Source organism: Cynocephalus volans, chromosome 10, assembly GCF_027409185.1.
Source record: "Cynocephalus volans isolate mCynVol1 chromosome 10, mCynVol1.pri, whole genome shotgun sequence".
NCBI classification, from domain to species: Eukaryota; Metazoa; Chordata; class Mammalia; order Dermoptera; family Cynocephalidae; genus Cynocephalus; species Cynocephalus volans.
The window spans coordinates 2,118,469-2,139,700 of record NC_084469.1 but is presented as its reverse complement, the minus strand read 5'-3'; the positions used below and the strand labels follow the sequence as shown (position 1 = coordinate 2,139,700).

The 21,232-nt window shown below is 37.4% G+C and overlaps 2 protein-coding genes across 4 annotated transcripts in view; both read right to left on the bottom strand.

Annotated features, from left to right (window-relative positions):
- The window catches only part of LOC134389495 (signal transducer and activator of transcription 5B), a 57,442-nt gene extending 38,185 nt beyond the window's left edge, over positions 1-19,257 (bottom strand). For all 3 annotated transcript variants that reach the window (XM_063113059.1, XM_063113060.1, XM_063113066.1), the window contains exon 1: positions 19,093-19,257. The gene's annotated coding sequence lies outside the window, so the exon portion shown is untranslated. The remainder of the gene's footprint in view (positions 1-19,092) is intronic.
- The window catches only part of LOC134389621 (collagen alpha-1(III) chain-like), a 10,175-nt gene continuing 7,760 nt past the window's right edge, over positions 18,818-21,232 (bottom strand). Inside the window, exons 5-6 of the mRNA XM_063113193.1 lie at positions 19,752-19,844; positions 18,818-19,656 (exon numbers count right to left, since the gene is read on the bottom strand). Coding sequence (XP_062969263.1) covers positions 18,818-19,656; positions 19,752-19,844 — 932 coding nt within the window. The remainder of the gene's footprint in view (positions 19,657-19,751; positions 19,845-21,232) is intronic.

The window sequence follows — 21,232 nt, the reverse complement described above, 5'->3', positions numbered from 1 at the left end:
TGGTGCATTTTATGTCTTCATCTAACCCTCCCAACAACCCTGTGAGGCAGTACTAATATTATCTCTATGCTATAAATGAGGAAACAGGCTTAAGAATTAGGAAATCTCCTAAAAGTCCCATAGCAAGTAAGTGAAGGAGCTGGGCTTAGCACTTAGAAGGTCCACCTCTGGAGCTCATGCTCTCAATCACAGTGCTTTACTTATTAAAAATCCTCACCTGGCCCAATGAGTTTTTCCTGTCAATGATACCTGCAATTTATGAAGACTGCTTTACGAAAAATGTCGCAAAGTAAAGTGTCATAAAGTACAACTCACAAATAAATACAAAAATTATTTGACAATACAGAAAAAGGCTTTATATGAGACTTCCCTCCCTCCAAGATGACAAACCATCAGACACAACCAAAGAAAGCCATATTAAGAGTTTGGTGGTTCATCTTCATTCTTCTAAATCAATCAGGAATTAGCTAAAAACTTTAGATTGTAAAAGAGAGTGGGAGAAGAATAACAAGAACCATCCTGGGGGTGGGTAACTTTCCAATAAGGCCAAAACCTAGATCCTCGCCACTTGTGTTCAGAATTAGCACTGTGACATTTCCCATAAGAAGCAGAGTTGTTATATGTTATATTTGCTCCAAATTCATTATCCAGTTTCCATCAGTTGCATTATTATCCATCACCAATATTATCACAGATCATCCTAAGCTCAGGTTTTCTAATGGCTGAATATATTTCTCATAAAGGGCCAATATCATTAATACAAATGAGAAGACAACTTGTGAAATATTCCAGTGGGTAAAATAGGATAGCAAAGGATACTGAAGTCAGCTGTCGTCTGAATACCTTTTCACCTAATATCAATAATTAAACATCAACTTAACTAATGCTGATGTGCATATGAAGTTGCAGACAAGGTATAAATGATAAATTCCTGTGATGATAAATGTTAGTATGAAAAATGTAGAAACAACCATGTTACTGTGCTTGGTGTACATTAAATATTAGTTGAGTGCTAGGAGATCATCTGGGTTCACTAAGCCATGCCACTAAGAAGTAGATACTCTGATATGGAAAACATCTTCTAAATTCAACAGTGTTGTGCAAAATGAAAAGAGGAAATTTGGGACAAGGACACCTGGCAATTCCACACTCCTATGAAAGGTGCTTCATACAGTCTTTAATACCTTTAGCCAGAAAGAGAATCCACACAATACTTGTAACCAATGCCTTTTATCATTTTGATCATCCTATTTTTAAAAGATGAAATGCCTTGCCCCTCTAGAATTAGAATTTACCCTATATTCTGGGCATAAGAACTGAAGCAATTTTGAGTTATCTGTAGCTCAGCTAATAGACTGTAAGCTATCCCAAGCCAAGAACCATGTCTCATTCATTTCGATTTCTTTAACACAGTACTTGGTACATGGTAGATACTCAGTAACTGTGTGTTAAATACAATTTTGGTAGACCTTCATGTTATAAAGAGAACCTAAATTGGGGAAATGGATGGAAGGTCAGCTATTTCCTTCAAGATGTTATTTTTAACACTGTGGAGGTCATTAACTTGAATCCTTATTACAGGAATAATGGTAATGAATCATACTTTATAGAAACTGTGACAAAGGTTTTGACTCATCATTAGTGCTAATCAAGGTAAATGTAATCTCAAGTTGAACCATTGATAAACATTGTGACAAGTGTGTAAAACAGACCTAACACCTCATTGAACCAATTTCAAAAAGAAGAATTACATGAAATATGATGCTAATATAAGCCGAAATTCCAAAGAAAGCTTCCTCTCTAAACAAACTAAACTCTTTCTTTTAATTACATTTCAGGAAAGAAGTTGAGTATAAACAGAAAGCATGACATTTATTATTATTAACCATCTACTTCTTCAGTTACCATGTAAGCCACTAAACACAATCCAGAAAGATTTATTATTGTGGCAAAATAAGATGATGAAGTTCTATAACCAGAATGTAGATTAACGTTAGAAGGATGACTCAGGACTAATGGCATCAGTCTGATAGACACTGAATCTATTTTTTTTTTTTTTTTAATCTTCTGAGAGTTCTTCAACTGTAGGACAGAATGCCAACTCAGGAAGATAATTCTGTAAATACAGCCACTTTTGACTACAGACTATTTTTTATTCAAGATGTATTTCAATGTAGCAAAATTAATTTAGCAAATGAAAATATAGTCCTGACTTGCTATGGATGTCCCCTCTGCCTGCCAAAAATGACAAGCTGCTTGCTCAAAAGCTGTCGCAAATTAGCAGCTGCTGCTATAAAGAAAACCAAAGTAAGTGCCAATAAAAGCATATTGAACTGAAAGAGGGCCCTGTGACAAGGAATGGGGAATGCAAGAATCTATTTGTGACTAGCAAACTTCATAAATACTAGCGATCTAAATTTGAGAGAAGTGGTGGCAGGGCAGTAATGGCAATGTCTATTCATATTCAAACGGAAAGGACTGAAAGATTCTCCTAAAATCCTGAAAGTCACAGAAATACCAAGATACTGACGTTTCTGAATCCCATCACAACAATTTCTGCCTTTCCAATAGGAGCCAATCTAGGTTTTAGATAATTTTTCATTCTCAATACTTCTGTCTCTGGCACATTAACATGTGCACTTGTAAACATCGTAAATATTAAAATTTAAAAAATACCTTTCATATTCCAAGGGCTTCGGCCCACACTCTGATGGTGCTGAATCTAATTGATGACACTCCATTTACAAGTTGAAAAAGTAAAGTCAAGCAGATGCAATCTGCCCAATGTCAATAATTAGGGGATATAGTAGTAGAAAATCACTTTACTGGTTCTAGGTTCAATTTTCTGCTCAAGAGCTTCTAAAGTAGTCCACAGTCCGAGACCGTTTGAAAGCTAAATTCCATAGATTACATTTCAAATCCTTTTCTAAGGTGCTCTCTCTCTCTCTTTTTTCTTACCAATCAGACCTCCTCGTATATTTATCTTTTTCCTCAACAAGTTAGCTTCCATCCTTTAAAAAAAAAATTAATATTTCCCCCTTAGTTTTAGTTCTCTTACTCTTTTTTTCCCTCTCTCTCCAGGTAAACTATGTGACATACAGATTAGGAATCACATAGTCATAGAGGACTATAACTATTTTACTTATATTTTGACCAATTGGGTCAGGTTGTCTCTGTAGCAACTACTCAGAAAAATAAGAATGAAAAAGAAAGAAAAAAAGGAAGAGAGGGAGGGGAAGGGAGGGAGGGAAAGGGAGGGAGGGAGGGAGGAAGGAAGGAAGATGTAATGAGAATAGAAAACAAAAATAGAAATGAGTATAAGCATGTAATTTTTTAATGAAACTGCAATGAAAAACCCTCTTGTAGCTGAGGGTCCCCTATGCAGAGTATGTCTTAATGTCTGTATAAACAGTTTCAACCACGTACCAATAATTTTCCAGTTCATAATCAGGCTATAAGAAGGAGAACAATTTGTTTTATGAAACATGGGGAAAGACTAATCTTTGATATTACTGTCAGTGCAGGTTTATCAGCAAGACTTGGAGTCGATAAGCCTACAGACATACAGATCAGGAATCACATTTTTCAAAGCTTTAATAACCCCTTAGTGGTATGCAACAAACTGTTGAATTAACTTGTCTTTAGGTACTTATTTTGTATGCATCACTGGCTAGGTCTAGGTACAAAGCAAAAACTAAATAATCAGGGAAAAGATAAATTGTCAAGTCTCCAAAAAAATGGGTTGTGTTTAAAAAAAGAATAAGCCAGACACAAAGGGGCAAATATTGTATGATGGCACTTATATGAGGTGCCTAGAGTAGTCAAACTCATAGAGACAGAAAGTAGAACGGTGGTTGCCAGGGGCTGGGGGAAATGGGGAGTTGTTTAATTAATACATTAGTTTGGAATGATGAAAAAATCTGAAGGTGGATGATGGTAATGGTTGCACTACAATGTGAGTGGACTTAATGCTTAAAATGGTACATTTTGTATTATACATGTATCTCCACAATTTTTTAAATGAGGAAAAAGCCTGTTTTTGCTTAGTAAACTCACATTTCTTTCATCTTTAACTCTGAAACCCAAAGGAAACAAAGAGCTATTGGTATTGGCTTTCCCCTCTCTTTTCTTTCTTCCACAGTAACAGGCATACTCTCAGTCCTTCTTCAGGACTAAAGCTCTCTGGATATAGATCATAGGAGAATAAATAAAATCAGTGTATCTTCAACATCAGCCAATGCTTATTATCAGAGATGAGCATCTGCCTACTATATAAATGTAACTGGATCAACCCTCTCATAGAAACAATAAGTATTTATTTAACAAATCTTATTGAGTATCTGCCAGGCTCTGTTCTAGATACTGAGGATATAGCAGTAAACAAAAGAGACATGTCTTTATAAAACTTAGATTCTAATATCTAATATTAAATACTTTAAAGTTTAAATAAATACTCTAATGGTATCTCTGCTATACTTACTAGTTTTTGTTTTTTCTTTTCTTTATTTCTGTTGCAGGAAAAGGATACTACCTGACTACAGAATCTACAGGCAAACAACAAAGTCTGTGCATTCAAACCAATATTTGGAAAAAAGTTTTAAAAGCACCTCAGCAACATCAGACTAACAGGGGGATTACTGGCTTTTGTGAAGCCTTGGTGATATGAAAGCAATTTCTGAAAAAACGAGGACATCTGTTCATCCCTGTTGAAAGCTGATCATCTTTATGGAGCTATAGTATGTGCAAAACAAATCAGGTCCAATCAAGGATTCCACAGTTAAGATCATTTCAGGGTGGCATTAGTCTAGCTTATTTCCACGACACATGGTTTTATTTAGAGGATAACTTTCATGCTTGCCACAATCAAATCAAATTCTTTATCTTTCAGAGATGATTTGCAGATTCAATTTCCAGAGGCACTAAAAATGTAGACCATAGAGTTAAAAATTCACAATGGGATTCAAGTTCTTACCCACAAATAACAGCACAAGGTGGTAGGTGGCTAGCTAACATTTAGTTTCTTCTTTTTCTCACAGAATTAAAATATAGGTCAAATTCTATGAAACAACAAATGCTATCACAGTGAAAACATAGGTATAACAAAAATATTTTCAAATACTTGAAAATGCTCACCTAGGCGCTAGCCCGTGGCTCACTTGGGAGAGTGTGGCGCTGATAACACCAAGGCCACGGGTTTGGATCCCTATATAGAGATGGCCGGTTAGCTCACTTGGGAGAGCGTGGTGCTGACAACACCAAGGCAAGGGTTAAGATCCCCTTACCCATCACACTTTAGAAAAAAAAGAAAGAAAGAAAGAAAATGCCCACCTGTTTCTCAATTCAACACAACACACTTTGGTGGAATCAATATAATGAATTTTAAAACAAAAGAATCAGACTCCTTGGAGCATAACAACTTTTGTATATGCTCTTAAATCTTCATATTTAAGGTAATATTTAAAATATTCTAAAATAGGCTACCATTTTATTTGGAAGAAAGAGATATTTTTTCCCTTTATGAAAATTATGCCTCAATAAAATTGACACTCAACAATTTACACTCAATAAACTGTATCAGGATGTTTTGAATGTTATAATTAACCTACTTTTGACACCACACTAAAATAAATGAACTCCTAAAGCCTGCCTAGTAGCAAAAGCTACAAGTATTTTATTTAACATTAAAAAGCCAACTAATTTAGCCTAGGTGTCAGGTAATATTCAAAGCAACACAAAAGTCCTATGCATTTCTTCAAAGGCTCCTTCTAGAATCAGGTACCTAAAAAGGCCATTAAGAAACGCTAAGTAGGAAGTAGGCCTGAAAAACGTGGGGAAGTGGGGCTTAGGTGTTACCTAGATTCCAGAATCTCTCCACAAGTTGACCTTCTGAAGCTCTGTTTGTTCAGTCTTCCACACAAACTTGGAGTTATCAGCCATCTTGGGGACTTGGCACATCACCATCACCTCATCTAAGGAGAACTAAAAATTGCTCCTCTCCCTTAATCATGTCCTAAGACTAAAGCAACATTGGGGAGAAATCTCTTTTTAAACAAAAAATTTCATCTCTAATTAGATCTCAAATTTCAAGCATCAACTTTATGTATCCCATAAAAATGAAGAGTAGCTGAGACCAAAAGATGAATACAATTCTTTTCTAGGCAAACTCAGTTTCAAAAACAAAGCAAAACAACACACCCATACACACCCTGAAACAAGACAAAAAACCCTGCCTAAAAGTGATTTGATAGTTGAGGTATACCTAAAACAGGATGGGCTGTTTTAGTTCCAGAGTTGTGAGCAAGGTCATGTAGGTGACAAGAGACAATTTAGGCTGATGCATCAAATTTCAATATTCAGGCCCCTGTACCTTTCTGTAATAAAAACAGCAGGCAAACCCCAGCCTCCTCCTCCCACCCCCTCCTAGTTTCCTTACAGATGAAACCATATTCCAAAATTTATTTGCACATATGTTGCTTGGAACATAGAACATATTCCCATAGAAACAAAGTTATAAAGAGATGATAAATTCCTAGGTGAGCCCCCAAACTTTAGGTGATCCATACACCCTACAAAATCTTTACCTTTACAGCTTTGTTTCTGAAGGAAAAGATATTATAATTTCTAGCCAGGGACACCAGAAATAACAAAACAAACCCTCTACCCCTATCTGTTCCCCATCCCCCACCCCCCTGCAGAGAGTGCTTTCCTGCTCCCAAGAAAAGAGCAGGGCCTCCCGTGCAGGAGCTCCAAAGATGTGGGTGAGGCTTTGACTATGCAACGTGCAGCAGTTTCCAAACAAGAGAGGGCATCTGTGGATGACTGTGTGTGTTTTGGGATGGGGGTCTGGTGGCAAGATTTAAGGTTATCACCTACATCAGGTAAGAGAAACTTTTGCTCCCTTAGAGAGCAGTGGCTTCAGTTCCTACATGGCAAGAGACCCTATTTGTATTTGTTTATAAGCCGGATGTCATAAAGCGGGAGACTGTCTATATTTTATTTCTTTAGAAGACCTATAACTGTGCTATCCAATATGGTAGCCACTAGTGACAGGTACTGAGCACTTGAAATGTAGCTAGTGTGACTGAGGAACTGAATTTTAAATTTTATTTTATTTTAATTAACTTAAACGTAAACTTAAAAACTGGTGCTCAGTTTAGTTATTGAAATACTTTAAGTATGTTTGGAACAACCTGAGTGTGAATCTACTCTATCAGCTAAAGGTTTTATAAAATCTAGGCTGGCCTGTTAGTTCAGTTGGTTAGAGCACAGTGTTATAACACCAAGGTCAAGGGATCCCCTTATCAGCCAGCCACTAAAAAAAAAAAAACACCCTAAAAAATGTAAGTTTTATAAAATCTGAACATAGCTCATGCATTTCTGGTAAAAATTTTGTGTCTAAATCAAAATATTTCCAAGCATAAAACAGACACTCAATTTTGAAGACTTAGTACAAAAAAAAGGAATGTAAATATCTCATTAATAATTTTCATATCAATTACATGTTGAAATGATAATATTTTTGACATACTGGATTAAATAAAATCCATTATTAAAATTAATTTTACCTGTTTCTTTTTACTTTTCATTAAGATGACTACTAGAAAATTATATTTGAGGCTCACAATATATTTATACTGAACAGTGCTATATTAAATATATGTATAATAAATATATATATTGATAATATAAATATGTAATATTTTATATATTCCTACACAACTCCTGCTTACAGTTTTCTAGTTCATATATGTCTTACCTGTAACATTTATAACTTTCCTTCTATGTTTTGCTTAGAAGGAGAAAACTTTGAAAGCAATTCTATGCAGGTCTTACTATATTTACTGAAATGTTAGAATGATATTACACTTTGAGTTGAAAGTGTACACAGTACTATTTTTAAAAATTACTATTCTATTACATAATCTCTATAGAAAGATATGTTTAAGACGACTAAACCTAGCAGCAATTTTTTAATGAAACTACTGGTGAGTATCCACCACCTGTTCAAATGTGAAATTCATTTTGAGTCTCATTAAAAATCTATCCTAATGCATACTTCAAAGAAAATCTACGCAACATTCTCACCTGTGACTTATTCTCTGAAAAAATTTGATAACCCAAATAAAATGTATAACAATTAAAACAATATGGCATTTTCAGAGACATACTGATCTGTGGAACAAAATAAACAAGTACACCTGAACTCATGTGAGAACTAAGTATATGATAAAGACGGACTTTTGTATCAGCGGGGAAAAGAGAGAGATGGTGGGAAACTGTAGATTTTTTTGGATAACTGGTGAGTCATTTGGAATTGATTTAGGTTAAAATCGTTAATACATTTGAAACACTTAGCTCATTTCTAAATGAGTGAATGAATGGGCTATACAATCACATGTGCTTTAGGTTAACAAATATTTACTTAGTACTTACTAAGTCTTACCTTGATTGGCAGTCCAATTACTGTATTTTATTCTAAATTTTTTTCTAAAATTTCTTTACTCACTTTAGAAGTATCTTAAAACACACATGCAACACAAACCACAAAAAGCCCTCTGGCAGCTAAGAGACAAAAAGCAGATTGAAGGGTTTCAAACAAAATTGTATCATTAACTTCTGAAAAAAGTAATTTTTTCTAATACTCTTTTGAATCTTACATAGATTTAAGCTCCTTTAATGGAGATAACCTTTAAGACTTATGGACTTGGAAAAAGACTTATCTTTGTAATACCTAAGTTCACAAAATCAGATAAAGGCTAAAACACAATCAAGTAACTAGTTCCAAGTGAAGAAAGCAATAAATCATTTTATATATCAATTTCAAAAATGTGTTCTATAATTCACTAAAGCCATATTATGAAATATATGATGCCAAATTAGAGGCCCCAAATTTACATGATTTTTAAAATATCTCATGGTTTGGTGAAAATGATTCTGATACACAAGAGAAGAAGGGAGATTATTCAAACTGGTCATAATACTATCATATTTATAAAACAGATTACAGAGAAAATCAGCAACTATAAACAAACTGAAACCAAAGGAAAACTATGTAATCCAAAATTATGTAATTTTGAATTAAATAAGATTATCACATTCCCAGGAGGCAGAGGAGGTAAGAGGTGATAAGTAAAAAAGAACCAAAAAGTCAACAGAAGGATTTAGTTATGTAGACATATTGAGCAACATATGTTTATAGTTCTATCTTTAATACATAAACATATTCATTTATCTTCATGCATTTAAATTAACCACTTATGAATTTAGTTTTAAAAAGTACTGAAAGGTACTATATGATTTCTTTTATGTTTTAGTATACTCCACACAGGCTTAAAATAAAATTCTATTATAGAGAATTCTATTACAATAAATTACAAGGCACAATCTAAGTTAAGGTAGATTTTTACTTAAATTTTACATGAAATAAGTAGATCTGCTAGTCTCAAAAAATATATTTTTAAGGTTATAATTTTATTTGCTGGAAAGTGACAAGACCTAAATAGTTATGCTCCGAAACATCAACTCCTAATTTACTTTCATTCCTCTTCTTTTACTCCTTAAAATATTAAAATGCTTTTAAACACTAATTCTAGTTACAAAGAAACTACTTAATGTGAATTTTATTAAGGCAGAACACAAGTCTTTGGTATCAGCAATGACGTATACCCAAGAGAAAGTATCTTTCACTAGAGATTTCCTTTAACAGATATTCCCAAATGAATACCATAATAAACATTGAGAGAAATCATTAAGTATGGCTAATGGAATTACAAGGAAAAGAAATCCATTAGCCTAGCAGCCTTCATAGGTATCGTCATGAAAGAGAAAGCAGTAAAAAAAAAAAAAAAAGCAAATGCAGAAAATATATATTTAAATAATACAATGGTCAGGGTTGAAAGAAGTTAAGATAAACTAGACCAATTTTTTTTTCAAAAGCTGAAAACAACACAAACATACATCTTCAATATGAAGTGAGTGGTAACTTAGAGCACATACACAAATAAAAGAACATAATTTCTTCACTGTATTTATAAAATGATATAATTCCCTATCAGCTTCTGTATAAAAACACACAGCATTCCACCAAGTATAGGAAATAACTCAGTCCTCAATTTCAAATTATTTTAATTCTGAAAACATTAAATACAATAGAATGATATTAATATAGTTCTTCAACAAAAGATGTCATATAACAGTATACTGAACCGAATATTTAACACAAACGTCACAAACTACTCATTTTTCTGCTCCTAAAAAGGAAAACAAAAAGCAGGTTTTGCATAAATCTACCATAAATTAATATACAAAAACTATTTTAAAAATAACTTTTTCCTGGGCCGGCCCGTGGCTCACTCAGGAGAGTGTGGTGCTTATAACACCAAGGCCACGGGTTCGGATCCTTTAAAAAATAAATAAATAAATAAATAAATAAATAAATAACATTTTCCTGATTACAAAAGTATTCCCTATTCATTAATTGTTTATTATAGAAAAACGGGAAAATACTGGAAAGCATACACAAACACACCCCTAGAATCCCCATAATCCAGAAATCTTTTTTCAATGCCTATTCTTTTTTCCAAGCACAATTGTATGTGACTATTTCATAATTCGATCTTTCGTTTAGCAATATACCACAAACTTTATGCAGGTTATTAAATATTATTTTATAACATGACGTGAAATAGCTGAATAGTATTCCATTGTATCAATATATATAGATATAATGAATAATTTAGTTCATTAATCCTCTGATGCAGAACACTGAGGTTGCTTCCAATTTAATGCTATTTTAAGTAACAGTGTAAGAAATATCCTTTTATACAAATCTTTGGACATATTTCAGATTATTTCCTAGGACAAAATTCATCTAACTGCAACTGCTAGGTCAAAGGGTATGCAACACTTTCAAGGCTGTCAAACAGCCTTCAAAGAAAAGCACTGATTTACATCCAACCGATGAGTATGATGGCACCAGTTTTCCCACACTCCCAAACAACACTGTTTTTATTTTTTCAATATTTTTGTCTTTGTGAATCTGTTAACTGAAAAAAAAAAGCGTCATTGTTTTTATTTGCATTTCTAGTGTGGTTGAACATCATTTCCTATGATTATTGGTCATTTTTATTTCTTTTGTTCATTTTCTATTGTAGGACCATCTTTTTCTTACTATGTATATGTTATTTATATATTAAGAATATAAAGGCTGGCCCATGGCTCACTTGGGAGAGTGTGGTGCTGATAATACCAAGGCCACGGGTTCGGATCCTATATAGGGATGGCCTGTTCGCTCACTGGCTGAGCGTGGTGCTGACAACACCAAGTCAAGGGTTAAGATCCCCTTACCGGTCATCTTTTGGGGAAAAAAAAAAAATTATAAACCCATAACCCTTTGTTAAACCTATATGTTAAACCTATACGTTCAACATATTTTTTTTTGTTTTGGCATCTACCTTTGGTTTCTGGCATTTTTGGCATAAGAAGTTTTTAATATTTATGTATGTATATGTATCAATATTTTCTTTTATGAATTATTTCATAAAAGCCACTTTTGTCCTGTTCAAATTTACCAATATAACTAGAACATAATGTTAAGTTCTGTCCAAACTAGACCTCTTCACATTTGAGTAATAAAAATTCAAGACCATAAATTTTGAGGATGTCATATTTTTAAGACAAGATTTAAAATGTGTGCTTAAGGTAATTAAGTTATCTTACTTAAGGACCCACTCCTTTAAAATTATGTGCTTGCTCTGGTATTATGAAATCAAGGGATCAAGCTTCACCACCAACTCAGCATGTGAATTATAGCCATGTCATTCAGGAAGCCAAATATTTTCTATTTTGTTTTAATACCTTCAACAGTTAAGGAGGCAGGCCAATCTATATATACATTATGATGAAATTACTATTTTTACTTGATATTTAAACTCATTGCAAGATAAACTTATCTTTAAAACATGACTGCATTCAGGGTTTTCATCTATAGCACATAAGAAACAATAACTAAAAAAAAAATTTAAAACAGGGACCATTTGCATTGTATCCCTATATATTAAATCCTCCATTCCCTTTGGGGTAATGCTGTACAATGTCCAATTCTCACTATAATTCTTCCTCACTTAACAACCAGAAACACATCCCAAGTCCTGAAAAGAAATCCACAAGGTGAATGTTTCCTTTTGTGAAGAGCTGTATATTTCTGTAGAGATCTAGTTTGCTACTTTTCCCAAGCCTAAAAGAAGATTAAAAGATTTTTAGAAACATTAAAAAAAAAAAAATAGAATTAACATTATTTCTGAGAGAACATTTTACCTATTTAAAACTATAAATATCTTGTAGAATGCTATATCATAAAGCTGTTAGATCCCAATTTTTAGTACTTCAACAGATTAAGTGCTGAACAGTTTCTTTTTATACATGCTATAATGACATTTGTGAATATTTAAAACATTTAGCTCACACTGAGTTTTTGAAATCCCACTCTTCCAAAAACAATGATTTGTCACCAGCTATATGCTCCAAATTTTAAACAACACAAAATATGTTTTCACTAACTTTCTAATTTACTCTCACGTAAAAGCTGGAAAACCCCACTGAAGGCTTTTAAAACTCATCAGACACAGGGAAGAAAAAAAAAACAGTTTAATTATAGGATTTCACTGACACAAACATAAGGAAATTCTGAGTTACAGATACCTCACATTAAGCTTTTTCCACTGACATTGTAACTTCTGTCAACATTCAAAGAAAATTCAACCCTGGTCAAAGGTGACAGTTTAACAATTCTGGAAGGTAACATCCTTTGTTTATTTGAACAAGTTTATACTCTCTGCCCAGGGAATTGAAGTTTTTCTAGTCCATGACTTGATCTCCCAAATTCAAATCACTACTCTTTAGGGTTGTGAATCCTGTCTCCAAGACTTAACTTCACAATCCATCCCCAAGGAAAAGTGCTGAGAGAAAATAAGCATTATACATGAAAAGTAATACATTTCTGAGACTAGTTTCTGCTGACCTTTGCATAGTTCTAAACACACAATAATTAGTTAAGCTGTCTTAAAGACTAGCTCAAATAAGCAAAATTTTTAAGTCTCTCTAGCTCAGAAATCATAATTGATAGCTCTCAAAAGCTTTATCAAATTAAGAATAGGACCATAAATGTATTCAAAATGCAGTTGTAAATAAAATGAGCAGAACACTTGAATTCTCAGTACAGATGCACATGTTACATGAACCCACTACCTTGGCACAAATTATCCTTTTGTTTGTAAATGGAGTCTAACAAGACAGCTTATAGCTTTTCTATGATGTTTGTGGTAATACTAATAGAAGAAGAACAAAGGACAACTTACAGTAAAAATTAGGACTTACTCTGTTTTAATATAATTACCATCAGGATTACATACTTTAATTGGAAAAATATTTATCACCACCTTCATAAACACAAAACAATCCCAAATATATTTATATTTTCTATCAAAACAAACAAGAGTCCCTTTTCGAACACAAATAAAGAAATATAAGCCTTAAAGAAGCCACATTACAAAGCTGCAGTTGCCTGCTTTCCTTGCAGTGCAGTGGTTAAGCATGCAGCCTCTGGAATCAGCTCTGTCTGGGTCTGGATCCAGCCCTGCCATGACCAGCACTGTGACCTTGGACAAGTTACTTAACTTGTCCGTGGTCATTTTTTCATCTTTCATCTGGGAAAAATACCCACTCCTCTGATGATCATGAACTAAAATATGACAAGAGCTGAAATCAGTGTCTGCATGGAACACTGTAAGTGAACAGTATTAGGTATTATTTTTATTATCTTTAACTTTAAGGCATTGGAACATTTTCTCAAACTCTGGATTTGGGGCATAATTTGAAGTACTTTTTAATTAACTGATTTTCTGTTCACTTCTTCAAGAATGGCATAGTAATCATTACACTCATAGATAATGTATCTTCCCAGATGAGCCCATGGTAACTAGAGCTATCTCCCAGGGTGGTAAATAGTTATTTTTAATACAAATCATGGATGTAGCTGTTACTGGTAACTTTGGCTTGATTTCCCATATGCAAAGAAATCCCCTACTAGGGGAAAACAAGCAGTATGTATTAGAAAACACTTGGGTTTGTCCTGTAATAATGGCAGGGTAAAGCCAAATTCGCATGTACTAGCCTGATGGGAATTGAAAATATTAGTCATCAAATTAATCCCAACAAATAACAATAATTGATTGGCTCATTGATGTATTTCCCCTTGTCTTCCCCAACCTTTCTATAACTAGTCAGAAAGGAAAGTTTTCATATTTTCTGAGAATCTCATTACTGCTCTCAAACCATGCTCTATATCTTAGTATAATTTTAAAAATGAGTCAGCACAAGCACCTCAAAAAACTAGCAGTGCATAAAATATGGAGTTATTTCTCTTCATAATAGAAATGCTCAAAAAAAAAAAAAGGGTTATTCAAAGTGCCAAATGTAATGGAAAAATAAATGGAGAGTGAGTGATGCAGTGTATATTTTGTAAGCTAGCTTCCAAAAGCAGGTAGAAAAGGATTCGTGTTCTTTATCAATCAATGCATGTATTTTTCATCTTAATGATCTAATACATGGGAAAATGGACATTATTATGAATAAACCTGAAGAAGAAAATATCCTGTATGTGACAAATTACAACTTCTCCTTTCTTAAATATGGGTGGGGGGGGAGCGGTCAAGATACTCCAAGTATTAACTTTGTTTGCAAATTACATTATGCGTAACTGTGCACACTGCTTAATGAAATACTGCTTTTAGCAATGTGATCCAAAAGACATTTGTAAGAGGTAAACTGACCCTAAACTGCAAATACATCTGAATGCCAATTCAATTAGGAGTCTATTTAGGTCATTACACTTTTTAGAATAGTGAGTTAAAGGCAAGGAAAAAATCACTTGCCTTAATCACTGAAACAATATGTATACATACTTCTCCCCAAGGCTTCACATAACTCATTCTCCAACATTTGTATTAAAAGTAACCTACCACCTAAAAGTAATCCAAGAGGGTCAAGGAAGAGTTTTAAGGCTGAGGGTGCTAACCCTAACCCTAACTCTGAAAAAAAAAAACCAAAAAAATCCCAGGCTGAGGGTGATTCCTCCACAGCTCTACTACCACACCCTAAATTTCTCCTTGTTCTTATTTATCTCCTCCATGACACTGTGTATGTCTTTTAGGTGAAGTCAGAAAAACTGCTAATAGCCACTTTTTAATACATGGGGTCCTGTATCATATAAATCTATGGCAACTGCTCTTTAAAGCTCTGATACTCAAGGCTCTACATAACGTGTTTCAACTTTTCCTCCTACATACCTGGGAGGAAACAGTGGCAGCCCTATTTTTCTGTTAATTGTGCCTTTGTTGTTGTTGCTGCTGCTGTTTTAAGACTTCTTTCAAGGCTGCTCAATCTTGAAGAAAATTGGGGAAAGATTCAAGAATGTTTTGCCTTCCCAATTGGGTATTCGGGCTTAGCTCAGTAAAGCTGTCATGAAGCAGCACAATAGGTCAAAGATAAACCACATGGTATCCGATGTTTGTTTTTATATGTTTAAAATAAAAATGTGACACTACAAGAAGGTTAACATGTGGACCTAATTTTGAAAATACAAACAGGAAGCACCCCCACCCCAATATTGCCATTTAAAAAAAAGGAAACTAAACCTCAAAGATACCTTCCAAGGAAGTCATGGGTGTGACCAAAACTAACAAAAGTAATAAAACATCATCTAAAACCCTGAAACTACGAAAAGTGAGGGTCTCATTCAACCAACTAAAAATCTATCACCTGTAAATTACTCCTCTCTTTTGATTAGTAAAAATAGCAGATTCAGATGTGTAAAATCTTCTCTAAACTGGCTTAGGTTTCTCAGCACTAAATAAAACATCCAATGTCAATATTTTACTTCAAATAAGGCCATTATAATTAAGGATGGATACAATTTTTTTAAAAAAGATTTTTTTAACACCATGATGCTTACATTGTAAATGTACAAAAACTGTCTGATCAATGGAAACTAGATTGTTAAATTTGGCTTTCTTATTCCCAGAAACAAGCATAAAACTGTTGTGTTTCCAACATTGAAGGGGAAAAAATACTTCTGATTTTAGAACAGTTCTATTCACAAAGCTCAAATTTAAAAAAAAAATTTTTTTTTTCCTTTAAACACCACACATTTGGGGTGAGTGATATGTTAGAGCTAACTTTTAAACATTATTTTTATTCAGAAGTTCCAGAGTCAAAGCATTTTGAAACTTTATTATACAGTAAAAGGATATTCTTCTGAAGAGCTCAGTAACTTGTTTTTGCCAGATAGCTTTTCAAAAGAATAAGTTTCAAATGCTCAAAAAATAAAATCATAAAAACTGCGGGGTTTTGCTTCCTCTTGTAGGAATAATGTGGTAATCTACACTCTAATAGAAGGGAAAAAATGTGTCACTGATAGAATGTCCAGAAATCTGTAAATAACTTTATGAGATACGTGTCTGTAGGACACTAGAATAGTTAGGCTTCCTTTGAATTCTACCTTCAACTTGCATCTAATCTTAGGCATATTATTTACCTATTTATAACATCTTCCTTTTACAATAAGATTACCTGTATCACCTACCTACATAATAATAAGCCAAATGAACCACAACACGCATATTCATAAATATAAGCCTAATGCAAATAATCTGAATACTAACAATAATATAATTTGAAAAAAATTACATAAATACCAAAAAAAGCAATAAATGATACCTTTAAGTCCTAATGTGGTTTTTGCACATGTAAATAAAACAAAAACAAAATCAATTGAGAGGAAGAAAATGGAGATGAAATGCTGGAGCAAGATAGGAAGTGTTGACCAAAATATTTATGTTGTAACACTCCAAACAATGATAGCACTTTTTTCCCCTACTATCATACATATCATGAAGCACACATTTAACAAACATATCCACCTTAAACTTCTTAACAGGATCCATATTAATGTCTTGTTGGCAAAAATATGAATACTGAAAAGCTGAGGACTAGTGAGAAGGTGGGATAATTTATTTAATTGGGTATACAGCAAAGATTTTTGTGCACGGTTTGGCTTCAAGTTATGCAACTGCTGGAGATAGAAATCAACTTTTTTTCTGATGGTTTTTTTTTTAAAAAAAGATCTCTCCATTCCTTCCCTGTGTCTCAACCTGGTACTTGAAATTTTCACCTTCCAGAGGCTACAGAAAATAGGTAATCTACTGGATAACACTTACCTGACCAAAGGTGTGGTGTTGTTTTAATTAAACACAACAGACATCCTAAAATGCCGCACAGTAAATTTTTCTTAAAATCAGCGGCCCTTTTTCCCACTTAGTACTGTCAATTCTAACAACTGTGATCTTCCATGAGATGAAATTGGTACCAAAACAAACAAAAACAAAAAACCTGAAGCCTTAAAATAAAGTCAAGCAGCAGGATTCTCCCCATCTGAAATGATCAGAACCAACCCAATGTCTACAGTGTTACAAGATGAAATTAGAAAAACATGAAAGACACACTAAATAAAATATAACCTCTTCCAGGAACTATAGGCAATGAATATAAAACAATATAATACGTACAAATGAACAATAACAGAATGTTAGGGAAAGAGGCATAGTTCTATTATCTTAATTGAACAGTAACAAAATTATTTGAGATAATATAGACTCAACAGCTGAAAGCTTATTATGGCCCAGGCAGCTATCCAACCACTTTGGAAACCTAAGATCCAAGCAGACAATAAACACTACTTGAAGACTGAAAAAATGACATAAGCACAGTATAATATTCGGTGACACACAAGCCCTTTCAAGGGGCATTCCCCAAGGACATTCCAGAGACAATTTACAGAACTGTATTTAAGCAAAGACCTACACACTTCAGTGCGCTTTGGGAAGAGCACTGATCTGAGAGTCCTCTGACTCAAGTTTTAGTCCCCGAACTCCTGGGGCCGTGTAACTGAGCAAGCCACTTACTCTACCTTTCTAGGCCTCAGTTCCCTCATTTTTTACAATAAAGAATGTAACATAATCGCTGGGGTACTTTTCATCTCTAACATTCTATCACCCACTTTTGGCACTATTTATCTGACATGAGGTATGACAGAATGAAGGAGGACAAGAAGACAAAGAACGGGGAAAGACAGAATCTGTTTCTCTTTGTGCTTTTAAATTCCTGTGGTTTTCATTAGTCTCATCTTCCTAAAAGCTGGCAGTTATTTTTCTTCTTTCTTTTCCTTTCCATCACTGCTAGCTACAAGTGTTTGCAAAGGCCTCTTGCTCCACACAAGTTCTCTCCTCTTTGATCACCCTGACCACCTTGCCGGATTCCTTTAGCCTCAGACCAGCTTTTGTGATACGACTCTCCTTCCGACTCTCCATGTTACCCCCGACACCAGGAGCACGTTTTTACTCTTCATCCCTGGCTAGAAAAAAGGAACACACCGCATCCCACTGCCAGACTGACGAGCGCAGGCCCGGCGGGTCCTGAGGTGGGATCCCGCCCCCCAGAGCCTTATCGAAATGCTCGTATTTGTTGTCTTGACTCCTTATAAGGCACTGTTTCTTGAAGCTTTCCTAATACCCCCACCGCACCGGGCGCCCCTGAGCTCATGCCATCCCCGGGACTCGCAGGCACCTCTTTTTTTAAGGAAAAAAAAAAAAAAAAAAAGGAGAAAAGCAAGGAGACCGCAGGGGCTATTCGGAATTACACCATGGAGGTGGCAGGGGGCCGACGACAGTCCCCTTCGCTCTGAGGGCTTCGGTGCAGGGGTCCCTCACACGCGCGCGCGCACAGTCTCTGCACTGTACGCCCTCCGCCCCGCCACAGCCGCCGCACGACCTCCTCGCGCGCCCCAACGTCGCCCCCAGGCCCCTGTGCAGCCCGCCCCGACTCCCTTCTCCGCCACCGAGGCCGCCTCACGGCCCGGGAGCGATGGCGGCGGCGCGGCCCTGCCGGGCGTCTGGCGGCCGGAGCGCTGGGCCCCGCCCGGGCGGTCTCCCCAGCCTCGCTCCCCCTGCCCCGGGCCCCGGGCTGCCCCGCAGCTCCTACCTCGCTCGGCCCCTCGGGCGCCAGCGGCTGCTCCGGCCCGGCTCTCTCTGTCGCTCGCCTGTCCGCTCGCTCGCTCGCTCGCTCCCTTGGCCGGGCCGCCGCGCGTAGTCGCCTGCGCTCGGTCCCCGCCTGGGGTGACGGCTCCGGCCGCGGACTCTCCTCCCGCCCGGGCCCACGGGGGCGCGCGCGCCGCTCGCGCGCGGAGGCCCGGGGACGCGCGCCGCTTCCTGGTTCCGCCCGGCGCGCGCTCGCGAGCCCGGTGGTGCCTCGCACCCCCCCCACCGTCCGTCTGGACGGAGCCGGAGCCCCCTGGTCGCACCCGAGGTGGCGGCACGCTCGGCGGGGCCGACGCCGCGCGCAACCCCTCTTGGCGGAGGTGGGTGTCTTCCCAACTCGGCTCCCCGAGGCCCCCGGGGCCGCGAGCATGCTGCTTTGTTTGGGTGGCACCGACCACCACTAGCAGGGCTCGGGCCGGCCGTTGTGGTCGTGTTGATTGGCCCCCCTCCGCGGCCCGCCCACCTCCCTCCCCCGAGCCCGAGGCCTGCGTGCCGGGTCCTCTCCCTCCTAGGCCGAGGTCAGAAGTCCACAGCAGCCCGGATCAATAATTATCCCGGGTTCGCTCCCAGGAGCGCGTCTCAGCCAGGGCTCCTGCCGCTCACCACCCGAGAAGCGAGCGGGCAGAAAGCCTAGATGGGCACAGCAGTTTACATGCGCCCGGGCAGACTGGATCCCGCCACTGTTCCAGGGTGCACCTATGGGGACAGGGGCATCTGGGGCCATTTCCCTCCCTGGGGAAATCATGCTAGCTCCCACCAGTCCGAGCTGCGTAGGGACTGCTCTAACCAGACAAGAAAGAATAAGCGGATCACCTCTGTAGGATCCAGGGGAAGGGGGGTCTCCGAGATCCTTTCCCATGTAATGAGGAGGGAGTTGCGGTGTACGGGAAGGCAGCTTGAGTCACCCACTCTCCTCCCCTCCGGCTACATCTCCCGAGCTGGCCAACGGTTTCCCTGGCAACCCTCCAAGGGCCAGCACCAATGCAAGGCATATCAGAGCTCCAGAAACCCAGCTGCAGGGGGCAAACGAAGGAAAAGGACCCATTCCTAGCTCCACACATACACACAGAGCGCCCCTTTCCTACAGTCTCCTACTGGTTGTCCAGCTGAAATTTTTCCCAGAAGCTTTCCCTTCACCTCCAGAATAACACCAGCCACAAACGTCTTTGTGTTTGTAGCTGATCACAAAGCCCTGCTCCCCCACCCAGGCTACTGCTCTTGTCCCACACTCTGGACCAACACCTGGCACAGTGCTTTGCACAGAGTAGGTGGAAGGAGCTTGGAGGCTGGAGCAGGAAGCTGGATGGAAGCACCAGCTCTGAACTCTCTGGCAGCCCCTCTGATAGTCACTGCCCATGACATTCTGGTGCTGGGGCACACCATGTTTCTCCTTCTTGTAAGCTTTCATACCTGCCCACATGCTGTTCCCTCTGCCTGGAATGTCCTCCTGCTCTCTTGCTGCCTGCCCTTCTGTGACACTTGCTCCAGGCAGCATGAACCTGGCCCTCCCTGTTTCCCACCCCATGTTCATTCCTCTATCAGAGCACCTATCGTTTTGAAGGGCAATTTCCTGTTTACAGGTGTCTCTATCCACAAGGGCAGACACAAAAGCCCATTCACCCCCAGCAGTGCCTAGCTCAGAGCAGACACAATAAATATTTGTGAAACAAATCCCATGCTCTAGGAATGGAAATGGAAACTACAAGGACTATGTAGTCATTTAGAGCACAGAGTCTGAAATCAGACTGTCAATTCCTTGAGCCATATCACCTTAAGCAAGTTTTCTGCCTTGATCTCTTCATTTGTAATATGGTGATGGTAATAGTACCTACCTCATAGTGTTGTGGAGAATGAAATGAGTTAATATATGTAAAGTGCTTCAAACACTGTAAAGCACTATATATTGTTGTTGTTTTTAGTAATAGCTAAGATTTATACCCCTCTTCCTAAAACTGGCTGAGGTATAGGACTCTATCCAGTCTGCTGATGAGCAGCAGCTGCAAAGCTGCTAGTTTAAATGCCCTCAAGGGTGGGGCAGTTATGTCTCTTTCTTCTTGCATCTCACAGCATATCTCTAATTGATC